Source organism: Heterocephalus glaber, unplaced genomic scaffold (genome assembly GCF_053883595.1).
Source record: "Heterocephalus glaber isolate CG9 unplaced genomic scaffold, H.glaber_assembly_v1.0 deba00001687, whole genome shotgun sequence".
NCBI classification, from domain to species: Eukaryota; Metazoa; Chordata; class Mammalia; order Rodentia; family Bathyergidae; genus Heterocephalus; species Heterocephalus glaber.
In genome coordinates this window covers 13,351,784-13,369,158 of record NW_028258412.1, presented here as the reverse complement: position 1 = coordinate 13,369,158, position 17,375 = coordinate 13,351,784, and the positions used below count along the sequence as shown (strand labels likewise).

Here is a 17,375-nt window from a genome sequence, read left to right as displayed (position 1 = left end):
GGGTTGCTATAGTTTGAATCTGAGGTGTTCTCCTGTTACGGTTTGGATCTAGAATGTCCCCCAAAACTTTCATGTACTCAGAGATGGGACTTTTGGAGAGTGGCTGATCATGAGGGTGCTATAGTCACTGGTTCATCCACCAGTGAGTTCAGCTGATGAGTGCTATTGGGAGGTGGGGCGTGGTTAGAAGAGGCAGGTCACTGGAGGCATGACCTGGAAGGGTCTATCTCCCTCCCTACCTCCTCCTTTCTCTCTCTGCTTCCTGACCACCATGACATGAGCAGCTTTCCTCTGTTAAGACTCTTCTATCGTGCCCTTCTTGCCTTGGAGTCAGCTGGCTATGGACCGAATCTTCTAAAAATCATGAGCTAAAATAAACCTCATTTAAGTTGTGGGTGTCAGGTATTGTGTCCCAGTGATGAAGTGACTAAGACACCCCTAAAGGACCATATGTTAATGACTTGGTGCCCTTTAAGTGACTGGGGCTATGATAGGAAAATATTTCCTCCTTTGATGGATTTCTCAGTTATTTTATTTTGATGTGGGGCAATGGAACGCTAACACAGAGATGAACTAAAGACAGCACAGAATACTAGGAATCCATAAAAAAGAATGAAAAGGCACACTTTTTGTCATGATCTAAAATTATTTCCAAGGTATGTTCGGGACATAATATGGAATACACAGCACGTTTCATTACACACTTTACTGTATCTGGACAAGAAACTGGTAATATTGTCCAAAGAGGAGAACTCTGTGGCTGAAAGACAGGGCTAAGGGGAAACTTTTCACATTATACCATTTTATATTTTTTAAATTTTACACCCTAAGGATATATAAGCAATTAAAAAAAAACCCTGACACTAAACCCAGGTCAGTCTGAGTATCATCTACAAGGCCATGTCTCAGAGTAGCAGAATGAAGGACAATAACAGAGTCCCTTGGCATCCTTCCCACTGCCCAGTGAGATCCTGAAGCCCCTCCCTCAGATGATCAGCAGCCCTGTGGCTGACAAGCTGATCCTAAACATCAAGGCACTCCTCCCCAGGACTCTGAAACACGCCCTTGTCATCAATATCCTGAACATCTCTGGAACCTTACCAGCCTGTGAGTCAGCCACTGAAAGCTTTGTGAGCAACAAGGCTGCAGCAACTCCTTCCGTGATGATGGGAACCTGAGTGCTTTGAGAGGCTGCCTTCTCTACTGTCTGGATGAGCAAGGGCAGTAAGTCCAGGGCCTGCAGTAGTATGTCACCTGTGGAGAGAGACAAGCACCTTACAGGACAACCTGATCTTCAAGGGTGACAAGACTACTTGAGAAAGGAGTATCCACCCAGGTGTAAACTGGCTAAAATCCTTCAGTTAATTTGTCAAATATCTCAAAGAACTGGAGTTAGAATCTGGGGCTTAAATCTAACTACAACCATAAAATTGGAGGTAAAGGGGCTCTTATTAATCCAATAGTCCAGCTATATCCATTCATCTAGTGGATCCGGAAACAGTGAGTTTCCAAGGTCACACAGCTAGTTGATGCAGAGCCAGCACCAATGTCAAGCCTATCAATTCCTACCTAGTACTCTTCTCTCCTCTGGACTCAAACTCCAAAACTAAACCTATAAACCAAACTACTCACTTTTTTAAAAAAAGAAGAAATGAGTTAAAACTGTAGTTAAATGCATGTTTTCATAACTATTAACTGGATATACCAGAACACTGCCCAATGAAGCCATTACTTCAGATAATGAAATGAACTGAAATCCAAGAAATGTTTCATACTGGATAACCTTGATAGTCAACTTGATTGCATTGGGAAACACCTAGGAAATTAGTAAAGCACAGTCTGGTTGTGCCTATGAGGGTGTTTCCAAAGATGATTCACATATGGGACAACATACTGTTGGGGGAGATCTGCCCTGAATGTGGGTGGCACTTGCAGGAAAAGGGGTGCCTGAATGGAAAAAAGAAAGGAAGAAGCCTGCTAGCACAGGCTCACTGGTGTTCCCACTCTGCTTTCTGGCTGCCATGCCCTCTCTACCATAATGCTCTGCCCCACCACAGGCGAGAAATAACAGAACCAAGTGACTATGGATGGAAACTTCTGAAACCATGAGCCAAAACAATCTTTCTTCCTTTAAGTTGATTTGTTGTTTGTTTGCAGTGATGGGGATGGATCCCAAGGCCTCACAAATACTAGATGTGCTCTACCACTGACCTATAATCTCCAGTCCTATGTTTACTTTTAAAAGCATAGGGCCAAACTAACATAAGCTGAAGAGACCAGGTTAAAGTAAGCCTGTGCCATTTACCATGCAATCTAAAATCGAGGCTGATCAACACAGTAAAAACGAAAACTGATATATGAATACAGACACTGTTTTAAAATCATGGATATGAGTTCACTACACTCCTAAGGTAACTGACAATATATTTTTTTTTTGGTATCAGGGATCGAACTTGGGTCCCTGCACTTGTGAGGCAGGCAGCGGAACCACTAGCTAAATCCCTGGCCCCAGTTGACAATATATATATATATTTTTGTTGTTGTTGTTGTTTTTTTGGTACGGGGGATCAAACTTGGCCCCTTGCGCTTGCCAGGCAGGCGGCAGAACCACTGAGCTAAATCCCCAGCCCCAAGTTGACAATATATTAATTGTACACTCCCACCCACAGGAATCTATGATTTCAATCTGCATTACCTGTGGCTTTGTATAAACTTCACAAACCACTGCACAGAGGTGATTTATGACTCTGAGTTGGAAGTGTGTTTATTATTCTCAACTCAGTGCAGAAATCTCCTCTGATGATATTCTTCTTCTATATCAAGTAATGTGTGGGTACTGAGTTCATCAAACAAGATACATTTCATACAGAAGGGTTTCTCCTCTCCAGTCTCCTAGATGTTTCTTTCTTTTTTTTGGTACTGGAGATCAAACTGAGGACCTTGCACTTGTAAGGCAGGCAGCGGAACCAGAGCTAAATCCCTGGCCCTCCTAGACGACTCTTTAATTATAGCTCATCATAAATTTTAAAGAAGGGGCCAGAGATGTAGCTCAGTGGCGCTGCGCCTGCCTGGCAAATGCAAGGCCCTGAGTTCAATCCCTAGTACCAGAAATTAATTAATTTAAAAGAAATAAGATTATTTAGGCTGGGGCCGGGGATTTGGCTCAGTGGCTCTGCACCTGCCTTGCAAGTGCAAGGTCCTGAGTTCAATCCCTGGTACCAAAAAACCAAAAAACAACAACAAGATTATTTAGGCTGCCTGTGATAGTGTATGCCTGCAATTCCAGCACTCAGGTGGTTGAGGCAGGAAGGCCACGTCATTTAAGGCCAGGCTAGGCTACACAGTGAGACCACATCTTAAAAAAAAAAAAAGGTTATTTAAAAGAAATACAAGCCTATTTCAGAGGTACAAGTCAAGATTAGAGGCTTATAGCTTGACAATCCAGCTCCTATACAGACTTGAAGTCTCCTCTAGCTCTGCCTGGAACAGAGGTAGATGCCTATCCCATAATAGTAGCTGTATCAGCACTGAAGCGGGGGGGGCAGTGGTCATTTTTAGTATGTCCAGAGTCCAGTTTACATCAAGTTGGAACTTTTAAATTGGTCTTGTCAGAATCCTTTCCTCATGATCTCAGAAAATGCAATGACAAGTTGACTGGGGGTCCCACAGAGGGAGAAGCAAGTACTGGATAAGAAAAGGGACCCTGATTCTGGGGTTTACAGATGACTCAAAGGCCTAGATGCTCAGAGGAAAAGATGCAAAACAAGCTGAACTAAAAGAGAAAGCCTGTAATGGTGACAATGCCCTGAAGACTCAGTCACCTCTGCAGGGGAGGCCTGGATACTGGCTCAGGGAAGGTATCTTACCTCGGAAAGAGGCCAACATACACTGCAGGTAGGCATGCCTCACTGCAGAGGTGGAGGTTTTAAGGCTGAAAGCTTTCTTAAACCAGTCGGTGAGCTTCTTGGGCACTTCTGTTGTGAAACGGTTACACCAGAGAGCCAGGATCGAGACAGCATGTACCAAGGTGCCTTCGTGCACTAGAAGAAGAAGCAAAAGTCTAGGCAGTGTGACATCTTGTAACCACGTCAAATCACTGCAAATAACACAAGAAAGCAAGCTAGAGTAGCATGAAAAGGAAGCAGTGACATTTCAGACAATTCCCAGCCCTGCTCACTGAGGGAGGTGTGCTTCAGAAAGGGGTTACAGAAGATTTCAACTGTGAAAAACCACAGCCAAGGACAAATCTGGAACACACATTCCCCATACTGTACAAAATTACCTTCCTGCTGGAGGAATGGAATGAACAGCTCAGCCACGGTCCCATTCAGGACTTGACCAGAAGACCCAGACACCACGTGATGACTGATGCTCCCAATCCCTGAAAAGCACATTCCCTCCTCAGCTGCTCATCTAAACAAAACCACAGCAGGCAAGTCTTCCTGCCATTGCCACTTCTGCACACTGGTCACAAACTTCTTCTGGGTTCCCCCAGCCATGCCTCTCCCTGGCCATTACTGATTGTCCCTCAATTCTCTCTCCACAGTCTTGAAGCCAGGCCTCTTGCCAGGCTGGCACGCAGAAGAACAGTAGGTGGCAGGATGGCATGATCAGAGAGGTCAGGATCCAAAGGACTCAACCTATCTGAGTCACATTAAATCTCCCTCAGTACCAACCACACTTCTAGGACCCAGGGAGGAATCCGTACCTGAGAGGACGGTGATCTTCTGGGCTACAATAGTCAGCTTTCCCTCTGAGCCTGAGAGGAGAGAGGCAAAAGTTAAATTCCCATCGGCCACATTTCCCCAGAAGGTGAACGGTGGTTATCATGAGGTAACATATAATACCCGCAGACCCCAGGTGTAGCCTTCCTGGTGTGAAGCTGGGTTTAAAATAACATGTATTAGCTTCTTGTTTTCTGACTGAAAAATGAACTATCTTCTTACAGAATACTTGAGAAACAAAAAAATACATAAGAAAAAAATTTGTAAATCATCCATGTTCTCACTACTCAGACATTATTTATATCTTGGAGCATTTCTTTTCATTTTTCTGCCATGCATACAAAAACATATAGACTTCAACACAAAAATGGTAAGATTGCCATCTACACTGCTCTGCATATCCCTGGACACACCACCTCACCACAAGCAGACACAGAATCAAGTTTATGCCAGATCTGGGGCCCAAAGGAATACTGGGGACATACCTCAGCCATCTTCAAGGCCAAGAAAGCTGCTCACCTCCAAGAATGGCAAATAGGTGCCTGGTCAGGGCCTCTGTGGCGGAGGAGTCGCTGCACTGGCGGGCCAGGTTGCGTAGTGCCAGCACGGCTTCATCCATGAGGCGGGGACTGTTGGACTTCAACTGATCTGGACACACAGACCCACTGCTCAGGGGCTGCCAGGAGCTGAGCATCCAGACTTTAGTCTGTCTTTCCCAGTCTCCCATCTCTTCGCTCCTGGCTATCTGTTCTCATTCTAATGGACCTCAAGAAAGAAACTCAGGGGCCGGAGACTTAGCCCAGTGGTTCTGCCGCTTGCCTCACATGCCAAAGCACCCAAGTTCAATCCCCAGTACCACAAAAAAAAAAAGAAACTCAGTCCACGTAGGCAAAATTAAAGTCTTATTTCTAACTTGAGCTGTCCTCTACCCTCTTTATAATAAGAATTCCAACAAGTACATCCAAACCCACATACGTTGAGCCTGGAGAGGTGTCAGAATACTTACTAGCCAGGCCTTTCATGATGTCCAGAGCATACTGGCTGAGATCAAGTGTCACTGATGCCAGCAGACTGGAGATGGCTAAGGGGACAGAAAGCACCGCCCATGTCAGTCCCTGGGATCAAGGCCTGTATGTGCCCTACTCCCCAGCAAATGCCACCAAGCCTGCTGTTTAGTTTCATGGAACGTGACCATCCTTCACCTCTACAAGACTGCAGGAGTGGTCACACCCTTCAACCACAGCTCTGCTGAAAAGCTGTACTTACCAGCTCTTTCCCAGTTAGCAAAAAAACTGCCCCGCCCCAGCATTCCACCAAAACTTCTTACCAAGATAAGCAGGAACTGAGACTCAACCCTCATACTCATGGTTTCATGAACCACCTTCACACCAAGTCCAAACTGTCTCAAGAAAAGGGTCTTAGTCTGAAAGTCTCCAGAAGGTTCTTGAACCTCTAACATTATATGCATTCTAAACAGATATACTTTGGTGTGTTCTTCTAACAAGAAAGTCTATGACTTCATCATATTCTGAAAAGGGTCCTTGAACTCTCTCTCAAGGTCCCAACAAGATAACAGTGACAATATCACCCAAGCCAACACACACACACACACACACACACACACACACACACACACACACACACACACAATTACTCCTGCAGAGAATCAAGAATAAAAAAAAAAAAGAATCAGGAATAAAGCTCATCAAGCAACTGGTTCCCTCCCACCATCCTGTTCAACAGGAACCTACTTTCAATAACATTCTCTGGACTCCTCAGTAAGGACTTCTGTATGGTGGGCAGTATCAGATCCTTAAACTCCGAGTGGGACATGTATCGGAGCAGAGGGGCACAGTTATCCTATGAGGAGAAAAGAATCAGGCACCCAGCCCTTGGGGGAATAGGTCAGGAATAAAGGGCAGTGCAGAGTCCCAGAATATAAAACTAGATTTGGCTCATCCAGGCAAGCAAGGTGCCCACTCACCAACAGGTACTTCGGAGGCTTTACTTTGCTCATCAGGACATTCTTCACATAGAAATCCAGCAGGGCACTCTATAGGACAGAGATCTGGCTAAACCCTGATCCTCTAAAGAGCCTGACAGTTGGCCTAAGACCTATCTCTGTGGGAGAACCTCCAAAAACCATAAATCGATATCCCCAAATCTCAGTGTTAAGCACAGGTTCCACTCTCATCTCACCCACACCTACCAACCCCACTTACCTCCTCAGTACTCCTTCCCATTGGCTGGCTACCTTCTCTGCCTAAAATGTTCTTCCTTACCTGCTACCACCTCCTCCTCACCTGCTGACCCCTTTATACTCTGAGAGTCTTGGGATGTGTTCCCTGACCTGCAGCCTATTTCAGATTCCCCTGTTGCCAAGAATCACAGCTTCCTGTGCTTCCCCTTTTGGGCACTAATTACAGTTATAATTAACTAGATGACGACCCATCTAAGGTCAGATTCCTTTGCAGACTTAGTTCTACAGGGATCACAGCTCCTTTGCTCACTGTACAGTACTAGGCACATGATATGTGCTTGATGGGGTGAATAAATGTCAGCATGAACAAGCAATCTATCATCCCAATAATTACACTAGGATTCTCCACAAGCCAGACGGCAGGAAAACTTCCCAATTCCTTGAAGTTCATTATAAGGGCAAAAGGCCAGGGTCTTGTCTGAGAAAACCAACAAATCTGAGATGAGATCAAAAGCTCAGGGAAAAAGGGCAAAGCAAGATCCCATTCCTTCCCTCTAGCCAGTGTACAACATGGCAAACCCACAGTCACCACACCTGGTACTTGCCTTGTGGCGATTGACCACGTCTGTCTCCTTGTGGCTCGTGCAGAAGTGCACCAGCAACCCCAGCATGCCAGCATAGTTCTGGTTGGGTTCTAGGCTGAGAATGGCTGACAAGTACTGATCCACCAGCCCAGGGTTCTGAAGAGGAAAGTAGAAAGCAACTGAATAAGATGCCAGCAGGGCCATGGAAGAAGCACTTCCCACCACCTCCTGGCGGCTCCTGTCACCTCTTTCCACAGCTTGATGAGCTTCTTCACAGCACTGTCCACAGCATGTTTGTGGGAGCCACCCAGCACCTCCAGCAGGAGCAGGCACTGTACCTCCACCTGCCAGGACGAGGAAAGGCTCAGGTCAAAACATGTTGGGGAGCTCAGTGGTTCCGCCACCTGCCTCGCAAGCGCAAGGTCCCAAGTTCGATCCCCAGTACCAAAAAAAAACAAAAAACACAGTATGGGAGTGAGGGTCCTGTGGCCCACAGAGCTTGTCAGAGAACTATCAGGCCCTCTAGATTCTGGCTACATCTCCACTGGGCCTCTTCCACTCGGTCCCAGCAGGATCCTCTCCCTTCCACCCCTACTCCCTCCCCACCCCGCACTTAGTCCGGTCCTCTAATTACACTGTTCACTCAAGCATTTATTCAATAAATATTTGTTGAGCACCTACTACGAGTCAGACAATGAAGACACTTGGAGAGTAAGTCAGAGGCATATTCCTGCACACTGTAATCCAGAAGGAAAAGAAGATACTGAACTAATGAACAAATTATTTCAGTAAAACAGATGCTATCCCAGAAAAGAACAAGCATTCTTTTCCATATACTTATCTCCCTTGACTTGTTCTTCATTAAGTCCACAAATACCTACTGAACAGTAACTAAATGGCAGGCATTATGCCAAGCACTGTGGACGTAGAAGTGAAACTTGAAACACTGATTTCAGAGTGCATAGAGCTCACTGTCCCACCCAGAGGAGGGTACATAAGAGGTGCTCAACTAAAACACCAGAGACTGAACCTGCACAAACGCCCAGTCTCTGGTGAGCAGTGTGATCTGCCACCTGAGAAAAAGGATATGCTTATGACATCAATACTGAATTCCACTTGCACATGTACAAAATGCCATACATACAATTTATTTACTGCAGCCTTGTATGGAACAATAAAAGATCATAAATAATGTCAACAGCTACCCATAAAAAACTACTTATACAAGCCAGGTGTGATGGCGCATGCCTGTAGTCCCAGGAGGCTGAGGCAGGAGGACTGCCATGAGTTCGAGGCCAGTCTGGACTACATAGTGAGTTCAAGTCCATCCTGAACTACTTAGTTAGACTCTGTCTCAAAAAAAAAAAAAGAAAACTACTTATACGTACCGTGGTACATTCAAAGGACTGGTAAATAGTCACAAAGAATGAGAAACTCTTTATATGCTACCCTGGAACAAACTCTATGACTAAAGAACAAAGAAAAAAACCAGATTGGGGATACAGCTCAGAGGTAGAGAGCTTGTTTAGCATGTATTCAATCCCCAGCACTGCAAAAAAGTTTATTTAGTCAGGAATGATGGTACATGCCTGTAATCCCAGGTGGATCATGAGTTCAAGGTCAGCCTGAACTACACAGCAAGACCCTTTCCCAAAAATCAGTTTTTTAAATTTGCTGATACCACGTTCAGAACTGTACTGCTGTTCCATCTCCCTAAAATGCCCTAATATTTGACTTGGGCATGGTTTGTCCTCTCACATCTTTCAGGTCTCTGCTCAAATGTCACCTCCTCAGAACTTTCCTCCCACCACCCTTCACCACTCTCTCCATCCTTCCACCCTGTTTTTGCACAGCACTACTTTATGTTCAAATATTTGTGGACTTGTTTATTGTTTTTGTTTTTGATTGAGATGAGGCCTTGCTATGTAGTTCAGGCTGGCCTTGCACTCACTGTGATCCTCCTGCCTCAGCCTCCCAAGTGCTAGGATTAGAGGCGTGTGCTGTGGACTTGTTTCTTGTCTATCTTGTCCACAAGAGCACAAGCTCCATGGGAGCAAGATGCTTCTCTGCCTTGTCCACACGTCAGCCCAGCTTCTACAACAGTGCCCAGCACATGGGACACCCTCAACACGTACTTGGAGTGATGGAATGAACTACAACCTGACTGTATAACTGACATTAGCAACAGCAAAGGAGAAATCCAGATTCTAGACACCGAAAAACTAGACAGTCAAGCTCCTGCTGACTGTCCCATTAAAACCACGCTCCTTGGGCTGGGGATTTAGCTCAGTGGTTTCACCGCCTGCTGCACAAGTGCAAGGACCTGAGTTCAATCCCCGGTACCAAAAAAAAACAAAAACAAAACACCACTCCTGGGCTGACGCCTCCAGGCAGGCTGAACAGCCTCAGATAACGGTTGTGAGTATTCAGTAGAAGGAAGCCAGTGAGCTTGCCCTGGATGAACCATCTTGAGAAAGCCTTGTGGTTAACACTGAACCCCATACTCCAAGGGGGCCCAAGAGAGTCCCAGCTCAACCGACAACAGCTTCTGTACTACCTGAGAGGTTTCAGTGTTCTGATCCATCATTAATCAATCACTGAAGGCGACTCTATCACTGTCCCCAGAGGTATGATGCTAGGTGAGTTTCCATGGATAAAGCCATCTATCTGTCTAACCTGCTGCCTGTATCATGGAGAGGCATTTTGGCTTTCCAACACCACTTTTCATTCATACCTACCCACAGAGCACTCTACAGTTTCTACAACCATTTCACACCTTGACTGAGTCTGTCTTTAAGGCAATTCTTTGAGGCAGGTGGGGTGGTACTTTTCCCCATTGTGCAGTTAAGGGAACAGGTTCAGACGTGAAGTGATTTGGCTAAATCTCATGGCCAAAAATCAGATCCACAGCAAGATCCACAGACTCCTCTACACTAAACCATAAACCATTCCTCCTGACCTACACTGAACACATCTAGTCACTCAAAAGAACCTTCTCAGCTGGGCATGATGGCACATGCCTGTAATCCTAGCACTCAGATCAACTGCAGCAAGTTCAAGGTCAGCCTGAGCTACATAGTGAGACCTTGTCTCAAAAAAACCAAAAACCAGGGCCGGGGATTTAGCTCAGTGGTTTCGCCACCTGCTACACAAGCGCAAAGACCCGAGTTCAATCCCCAGTACCAAAAAAAAAAACAAACAACAAAACAAAACAAAACCAAAGACAAATAAGGGCCAGGGATTTAGCTCAGTGGTTCCAGCACCTGCCTCGAAACCCAACCGAAAGGACCTGAGTTCAATCCCTGGTACCAAAAACAAACAAACAAACAAACAAAAGAACCTTCTGGAAAAAATGGAAACAAAGCTTTTGTAAATAAGGACTAAAGGAGGGGGATGGGAAAAAAAGAAGCAAGATAATACCATGTACAAGTAAAAATTCCCTATCATGAGCATTATCATTATATATATCTAAAATGTACCAATAAAGGTTTTGCTTCAAAAAAAATTAAAATAAAAAAGAATCTTCTCACTTGGTGTATTAGGCCATCTCTGGTTAACAGACACGTGAGAAGGAAAAGCGAGAAATGTGCAAGGAGCAGGCACAGAAAGAAGAGAATTAAGGACCACAATACATGGCAGGGAATTCCATTTCATTAGCCAATGCAACACTGAAATCCAAACACAGGGAAAGGAATGATTAGGCTGAAAAAAATAAAATGATTTACATTATTATATTTTCTGGTTTCCTTGCCTTTTGGTTGTCTTCACTAGTCTGGCCAATCATGTCTTCCAGACATGCCATGAAAGCAGGGTCAATGTTTCTCCTGTTCATCACTGTATTCTCAAAGACTAGCACTGTGCCTGACACAGAGAAGCTCAGAAACATTTCAGGAACAGACAAATGTGATTATGTTGCCCTTGTGCCCATCTGCCAAAGTCACATGCCTCAAGACAATTCAAAGTGCCTCACTGCTGGCACCTGGAATAGCCCTGGGCATAGAGGAGGTGCTTAAACACTAACTCCATGCAGAAAGCTGACCATCACTGCTCCAAAGACCTGGGAACCTACCAATTTGTTCCAGATGTCTCCTTGTCGCTTGGCTTTCGAGGGAAAGACAATGCGTACTAGAAGGCAGGTCCAAGTCAGGGCCAGCAAGGCGGCCGAGCCGCTGCTCTTACTGAAGAGAGTAGGGAAAGGAGAGGGGGAGATGGATGAGTAGAGAGCATCGGCCTCCATCTGGAGGACAAATGTTCACCCCGAAGATCACCTGGTACATAGGACCCTCCCTTGATCTGACAAGGTAGGAACTTGAAACCCACTCAAATCATTTCTGGTAACTCAAGACAAGGAGTCCAGGCCTCATTAGCCAAAGTCCCATCTCTTGGCCCTTGTATCTATAAAAACAAAAAGATGGCTTTCCCACCCAGTGCCTTGCTGCCACTGGTGGCCACTGGTCTCCCAGCCCTGATCCTCAGGCAAGTGCTTCTCTCCACTGTACTGGCCACACAGGCTCCTCCCTCCACTCAGAGTGCAAAGGGCTAAGAGCCAGGTGCACTCATACCTGCTCAGTGTGGCTTTTGTGCATTGGCCTACCTGATTAGGACTCCACCAATGGGGGGTGGGGGGATGACCTTTACTCCTTACCTGGGAACACCTGCTTTGGAGCCAATCCCTGAAGACTGCAGAGAGTGCAAGAGGTTCTTAGCAGTGGCCTCTGGCTGGGCCTCAACCAACTGCTGGATGGCTGCCTGCAGAGCCCTTCGGGAGACTGCATCTCTAGGGGGAGGAATGAGAGGAAAGGTCAGTAATGTGGACTTGGGCCAGGCAGGGCTTCTTAGACCAAACACTGGTGTTTCTTGGAAAAAAACGACTGATCACACTGTATTCCAATAGATCAACAGGATTAGAAAATTACTACATAAATCCACCTCATCCCAGAGTTCTAGAAGTAACTGATAAGGGTGAATGAGCCATGAAGAATATAAGTACAACACCTACATTTGTAGAACCTTTTGTTTTTAATTTCTTCTTTTTTTTTTTTTTTCCAGTACCAGGGATCTAACTCAGGACCTTGTGCTTGTGAGGCAGGCGCAGTGCCACTGAGCCAAATCCCCAGCCCTGTAGAACTTTTATAAGGGATTCAAACTAGGCCAAGTGCTTTTATATGCATGACTAATAACAGTATATATACACTGAGCATTCAAGACAGGGCAAGCTCTGTTCCAGCCCTTTACAATTACTAATAACCATCTCTGGCTGGGTATGTAGCACAACTCTGGCTGGGGGTGGCACAGCACCTGCCTGGCAAGCAGTAGGCCCTGAGTTCGATTCCCAGTACCAAAAAAAATCTGTGCCCCATTCTGCAGATGAGGAAACTGAGGCCCACAGAGGTTAAGTAACTTGTCAGGACCCAGCATAGACCCAAGTAATCTGGTTCCACCAACCACTACCCTAACACCATATCCCTATACAAAGTGCTCTGGACACTGGGCCTCTAGCTGGGATTCACCTGTATCGATGCAGAGTCAAGCAGAATAATTTGCAGAGCCCTTTTACTGCTCCCTCTGGCAGATCTGAAATCAAAGATCACAGAGATTGGTCAATAAAAATGGTGTAGTAAGTATCTGCTTGAGCCAGTCGTTCTGCCGACAGGAACTCTACCACTGGACACTTCAACTCTCCCCATGTATTTAGGATAAAATCCCCAGGAGGAAAAAGCAATGACAAGATAGGACCTTAGGAAAAACTCCTACAGGGCTGGGAATTTAGCTCAGTGGTTCCACCACCTGCCTCCCAAGTGCAAGGTCCCAAGTTCGATCCCTGGTACCAAAAAATAAAAATAAAAAAGTTTTAGGTAGCCATTTGCTAAATAAATGAAACTAAGGCAGTATACCAGTAGCTTCAAAATCTTCTCTAAGGAGTGAAGGTTCAGGAACACCAGAACTATTCTGCTGGAGTTTTTGGTTTTTTGACACAAGGTCTAGCTATGCAATTCAGGCTGGTTTCAAACTCACAGGGATCCTCCTGCCTCAGCTTTCTGAGTGCTGGGATTACAGGGGTATACCCCCATGCCCAGCTATTCTACTTCTTGATCTGGGTGCTAGTTACAGGTTAGATTGTTTAGTTTGTGATGATTCAGCAAGCTGGATGCTTGTGATTTGTGTACCTTTACAAATATTGTAACAGTTAAAAAAATAATACAAAGCCAGGTACAGTGCCTCATACCTGACCAGCACTTTTGGAGGCTAAGGCAAGAAGATGGAAAGTTCAAGTTCTGCCTGGGCAACCTAGTGAGATCTTGTCTCAAAATTTAAAAAATAAAATATATATATATATGACAGTAAGGAAACAATATTAATTATTAAACAAAATACAATAAAAGGGAATGGGGATATAGTTCAGTCAAAGGCTCGAGGTTCAATCTCCAAAATAAATAAACAAATAGGTAGGTAGACAGGTAGGTAGGTAGGCAGGTAGACAGACAGTAAGTACAAGCTGCTGTACTCCTATAGTTCTAGATATTTGGGAGGCTGTAATGGGAAAATCACTTGAGCGCAGGAATTTGAGGCTGGCTGACATAGTGAGACCCCCCCCCATCTCAAAAGAAAAAAAGTACAAGATTAAAGTACTATGAAAAGCCAGAAAACGGAAAAACACCCGTAGTAGAGTGTTTTCAGAATGTGTGAAGGACCCAAAAGCTTCGCCTAGTAGATCAGCAGGTTATAGGATAAAGAAAGGCTATATGGAAAAAGAGAGAAGCACGCTCTCAGTAGTGTTAACAACATGAGCAAAAGTACAGGCAGAAGAAAAGATGGAGGAACTTTTAACACCTGGCACTTAACTAGTGCTGCTTTAAGCATTTCAAAAACATACTATTTCAATCAGCATAAAGTGGTCTTTTATTAAGCACAAAGAAAAGAAGCAGCAAGAATTCAAGCAGTCAGAGAAAAACAGGCAGTTTGATTGAACAAGAGTGTTCAAGAAACCTGGGAAGCAAAAAACAAAGATAAATAAATAAAAGTTAGGCACAGTCATTCACACCTGTAATCACAGCACTTGGGAGAGTGACGCAGGAGGATTGCCATGAATTTGAGGCCAGCCTAAACTACATAGTGAGACAGTCTCAAAAAAGTCTTGAAAAGAAATATGCGGCAAGTACTCCATGTCAGACCAGAGCACACAGATGACAGAAGCGTGAGAAGTACAAGACAAAGATGGGGGGCACACAAGAGCAGGAAGCGAAGAAGGGATCGCATGATGTCTCACACTTCAGGTCCCACAGGATGGAAGGGAAATGAATGAGGTGCAGTAGCCAGTTCCCCCAGGTCTCAACACTGCACTAGTCCATCTAACTATTATTAGTTATTTCAGTACCTGAGGAAAATAATGAGGCCAGGAACTAGTGGTGACTAAGAGAATGGCAATAATAGCAGCTGATGTACACTTCGAGCACACCACAGCCAGGCAACCTGTTAAAACACTTATTCAGCAACCCTATGACAGTGGTTCAATGCAAGGACACAGCCTCAGAGAAGTGAAAGAGCCAGGTCACACAGCCCAGATGAGGCAGAGCCATGGCCAGCACACAGAGCCCAGCTGAGCCCTCCATCACTGACTGGCACTAGAGGAAAGATCAGACACAGGACATGCTGCCTCAGCAGGTCTTTGAAATCTGTGCAGGTGAGACTGAGGGTAGCAGTACAGAGGCCTTGAGCTGGGCGAGGTAGACCAAGTGCCTCCAGGATTAGACAGCTCTGAACAAGTCCTCAACTCCTTAGCCTGGCTGGAAACATCTCACCCTAACTCTGGTTGACTTATGTGGCTATCTGTTCCCTAACAAATAGAGGTCAAAATAATTGCCACTATGCTCCTCCTTGGACTCAGAAAATTAGGAAACTGAGAATTAATGATCTCATGAAGGAAGTAGTTAATTTTCCCCAATCAACTTGCACATCAAAGGCTACTAAGCACTTCACAAATACAGCCCATCCAGAATCAAGAGCTTTCAGGGTAAAAGAAGAATAAAATCACCCTCAAAAGGTCCCTAGTAGTTCATAAGCTTGACCTATACAAATCAAACTCTTCACTCCATGAACTGGTGGGTAGAGGGAGTACAGCATGTGGCAGTTATTTCACAAGGAGAGTTGATCGCTGCAGCTCTGCAGGTATGCACAGCTGGTGGCTAATGTAGCTTTTACTAACCAGAACCCTGCTGAGAAAGTAACCAGAAAGACTCTGAGGAAGCCATAAAACTCACACACTTAAGCGTGAATACACAGGAGAATGTCTCAGAAGCTCACACACAACAATTTACTTCATTTACACAGTGCTTTAACAAGCTTGGGTATGCCACCCAGACAATGGCTGGTGAGAAGCAGCAAATGGGAAGGTGAGTGGAAAAGTGGAAGGAAGTAGGCTCTTCACCACTGCGAAGTGAAAGCTGACAGAAGGGAAGACCCAACTCCAGAGCCACTATCCTCAAACTAGAACAAACACAGGACTCTCCTGGGGGGCTCAGGCAACGCCGAACAGGGTTGCTGACTACACCACTAGGGTGGAGCTGAAAGTTTCTCTAACAGGTTCTGAGATGGTGCTCATGCTGATGCTGGCTGCCTTCCTGACTGCCAGGCTTAGGGACCACACTGTGAGAACTAATGCCGTAGAGTAAGACAAACACACCAAAGGGAAACTCAAAAAACTAGCAAGGATTTACTGAATGAAGACAAACTGTCTTGTATACCCTGGAAAGTCATAGGGCAGTGATGCTAAACCTTTTAGAGCTTTCAATGATACGATCAGCTCACTGCAGCATGCGTGCCGTGGGTTTGCCACCAATGTCACAGGGCATCCTTCTATTATGTGGCAGGATCAGGATGAGATGTGCCCAGCTTTTCCCAGCAAACAAGAAGTTCAAGCTAGACATGGTGGAACTTGCCAGTAACCCTAGCTACTACTTTGGAGACTGAGACAGTAGGATCACAAGTTCAACACCAGCCTGGGCAACTTAGTGTCACAAAATAAAAAATTAGGGCCGGGGATGTAGACCAGTGGCACCGCGCCTGCCTGGCAAGCACAATATCCTGAGTTTGATTCCTGGCACCAAAACATTAAAAATTAAAAGGGCTTGGGATGTAGCTCAGTGGTAATGCAACCCTGGATTTAATTCCCCCCACCCACCCCCACCCAGGGAAGGGGCAGATCTCAGGGAAAACACTTCATTGAAGAAAGCTTAATAAAGTCGAAACATCTTGTATGAATACTCCAACAGGGCAGGAGAAAACATGTCTCCCACACTTTCTGGATCTTGGAATCCTTCACTAACCAATCACCTCTCATCATCTTGCTGATTTGCAAGAACACACATGAGGGGAAATGCCCCAAATCACATACAGAATGTTTTTGTTCTCTATACTAAAGAAAGACTGATGGTACCTTTTAGAGGAGGTTTCTTTTTTTTTTTTTTTTTTTTTGGTACTGGGGATTGAACTAGGGTCCTTGCGCAGCAGGCGGCGAAACCACTGAGCTAAACCCCCCGCCCATAGAAAGGGTTTCAATCAAAATGGTTACAACTGTAAAATGTTTTGATACCTAACTGGATAAACTCTCCACTAATCCAAAATGTTTCAAGGCACACTGTAACAAGCAAAGAAAGTGAAGGCAGAAGGTATACAAAGTAGGGAAAAGAAGATCACAGTTCTAAGGTGAGTATACAACTTTTTTTGTTGGTTTGTTTTTGTTCTTTTGTTTTTTGAGACAAGGTCTACCTATGTAGTTCAGGCTGGCCTTGAACGCATTATGTAGTATAAAACTGGGCTCGAACTTGGATCCATCTTCCTGCCTCAGTCCAAAGTGCTGGGATTATGGGT

General features: G+C 45.1%; 1 protein-coding gene across 2 annotated transcripts in view; it reads right to left on the bottom strand.

Annotated features, from left to right (window-relative positions):
• Gcn1 (GCN1 activator of EIF2AK4) overlaps positions 1-17,375 on the bottom strand; it is a 64,128-nt gene that overhangs the window by 41,113 nt on the left and 5,640 nt on the right. For both annotated transcript variants that reach the window (XR_002394489.2, XM_004843682.3), the window contains exons 3-15: positions 13,019-13,082; positions 12,154-12,285; positions 11,578-11,686; positions 7,754-7,852; positions 7,530-7,664; positions 6,709-6,777; positions 6,476-6,584; positions 5,731-5,805; positions 5,244-5,372; positions 4,709-4,759; positions 4,283-4,381; positions 3,867-4,040; positions 1,102-1,254 (exon numbers count right to left, since the gene is read on the bottom strand). Coding sequence is in view for 1 of the 2 variants with exons in the window: in XM_004843682.3 (XP_004843739.2) it covers positions 1,102-1,254; positions 3,867-4,040; positions 4,283-4,381; positions 4,709-4,759; positions 5,244-5,372; positions 5,731-5,805; positions 6,476-6,584; positions 6,709-6,777; positions 7,530-7,664; positions 7,754-7,852; positions 11,578-11,686; positions 12,154-12,285; positions 13,019-13,082 (1,398 nt within the window). In the remaining variant the exon portion in view is untranslated. The remainder of the gene's footprint in view (positions 1-1,101; positions 1,255-3,866; positions 4,041-4,282; positions 4,382-4,708; positions 4,760-5,243; positions 5,373-5,730; positions 5,806-6,475; positions 6,585-6,708; positions 6,778-7,529; positions 7,665-7,753; positions 7,853-11,577; positions 11,687-12,153; positions 12,286-13,018; positions 13,083-17,375) is intronic.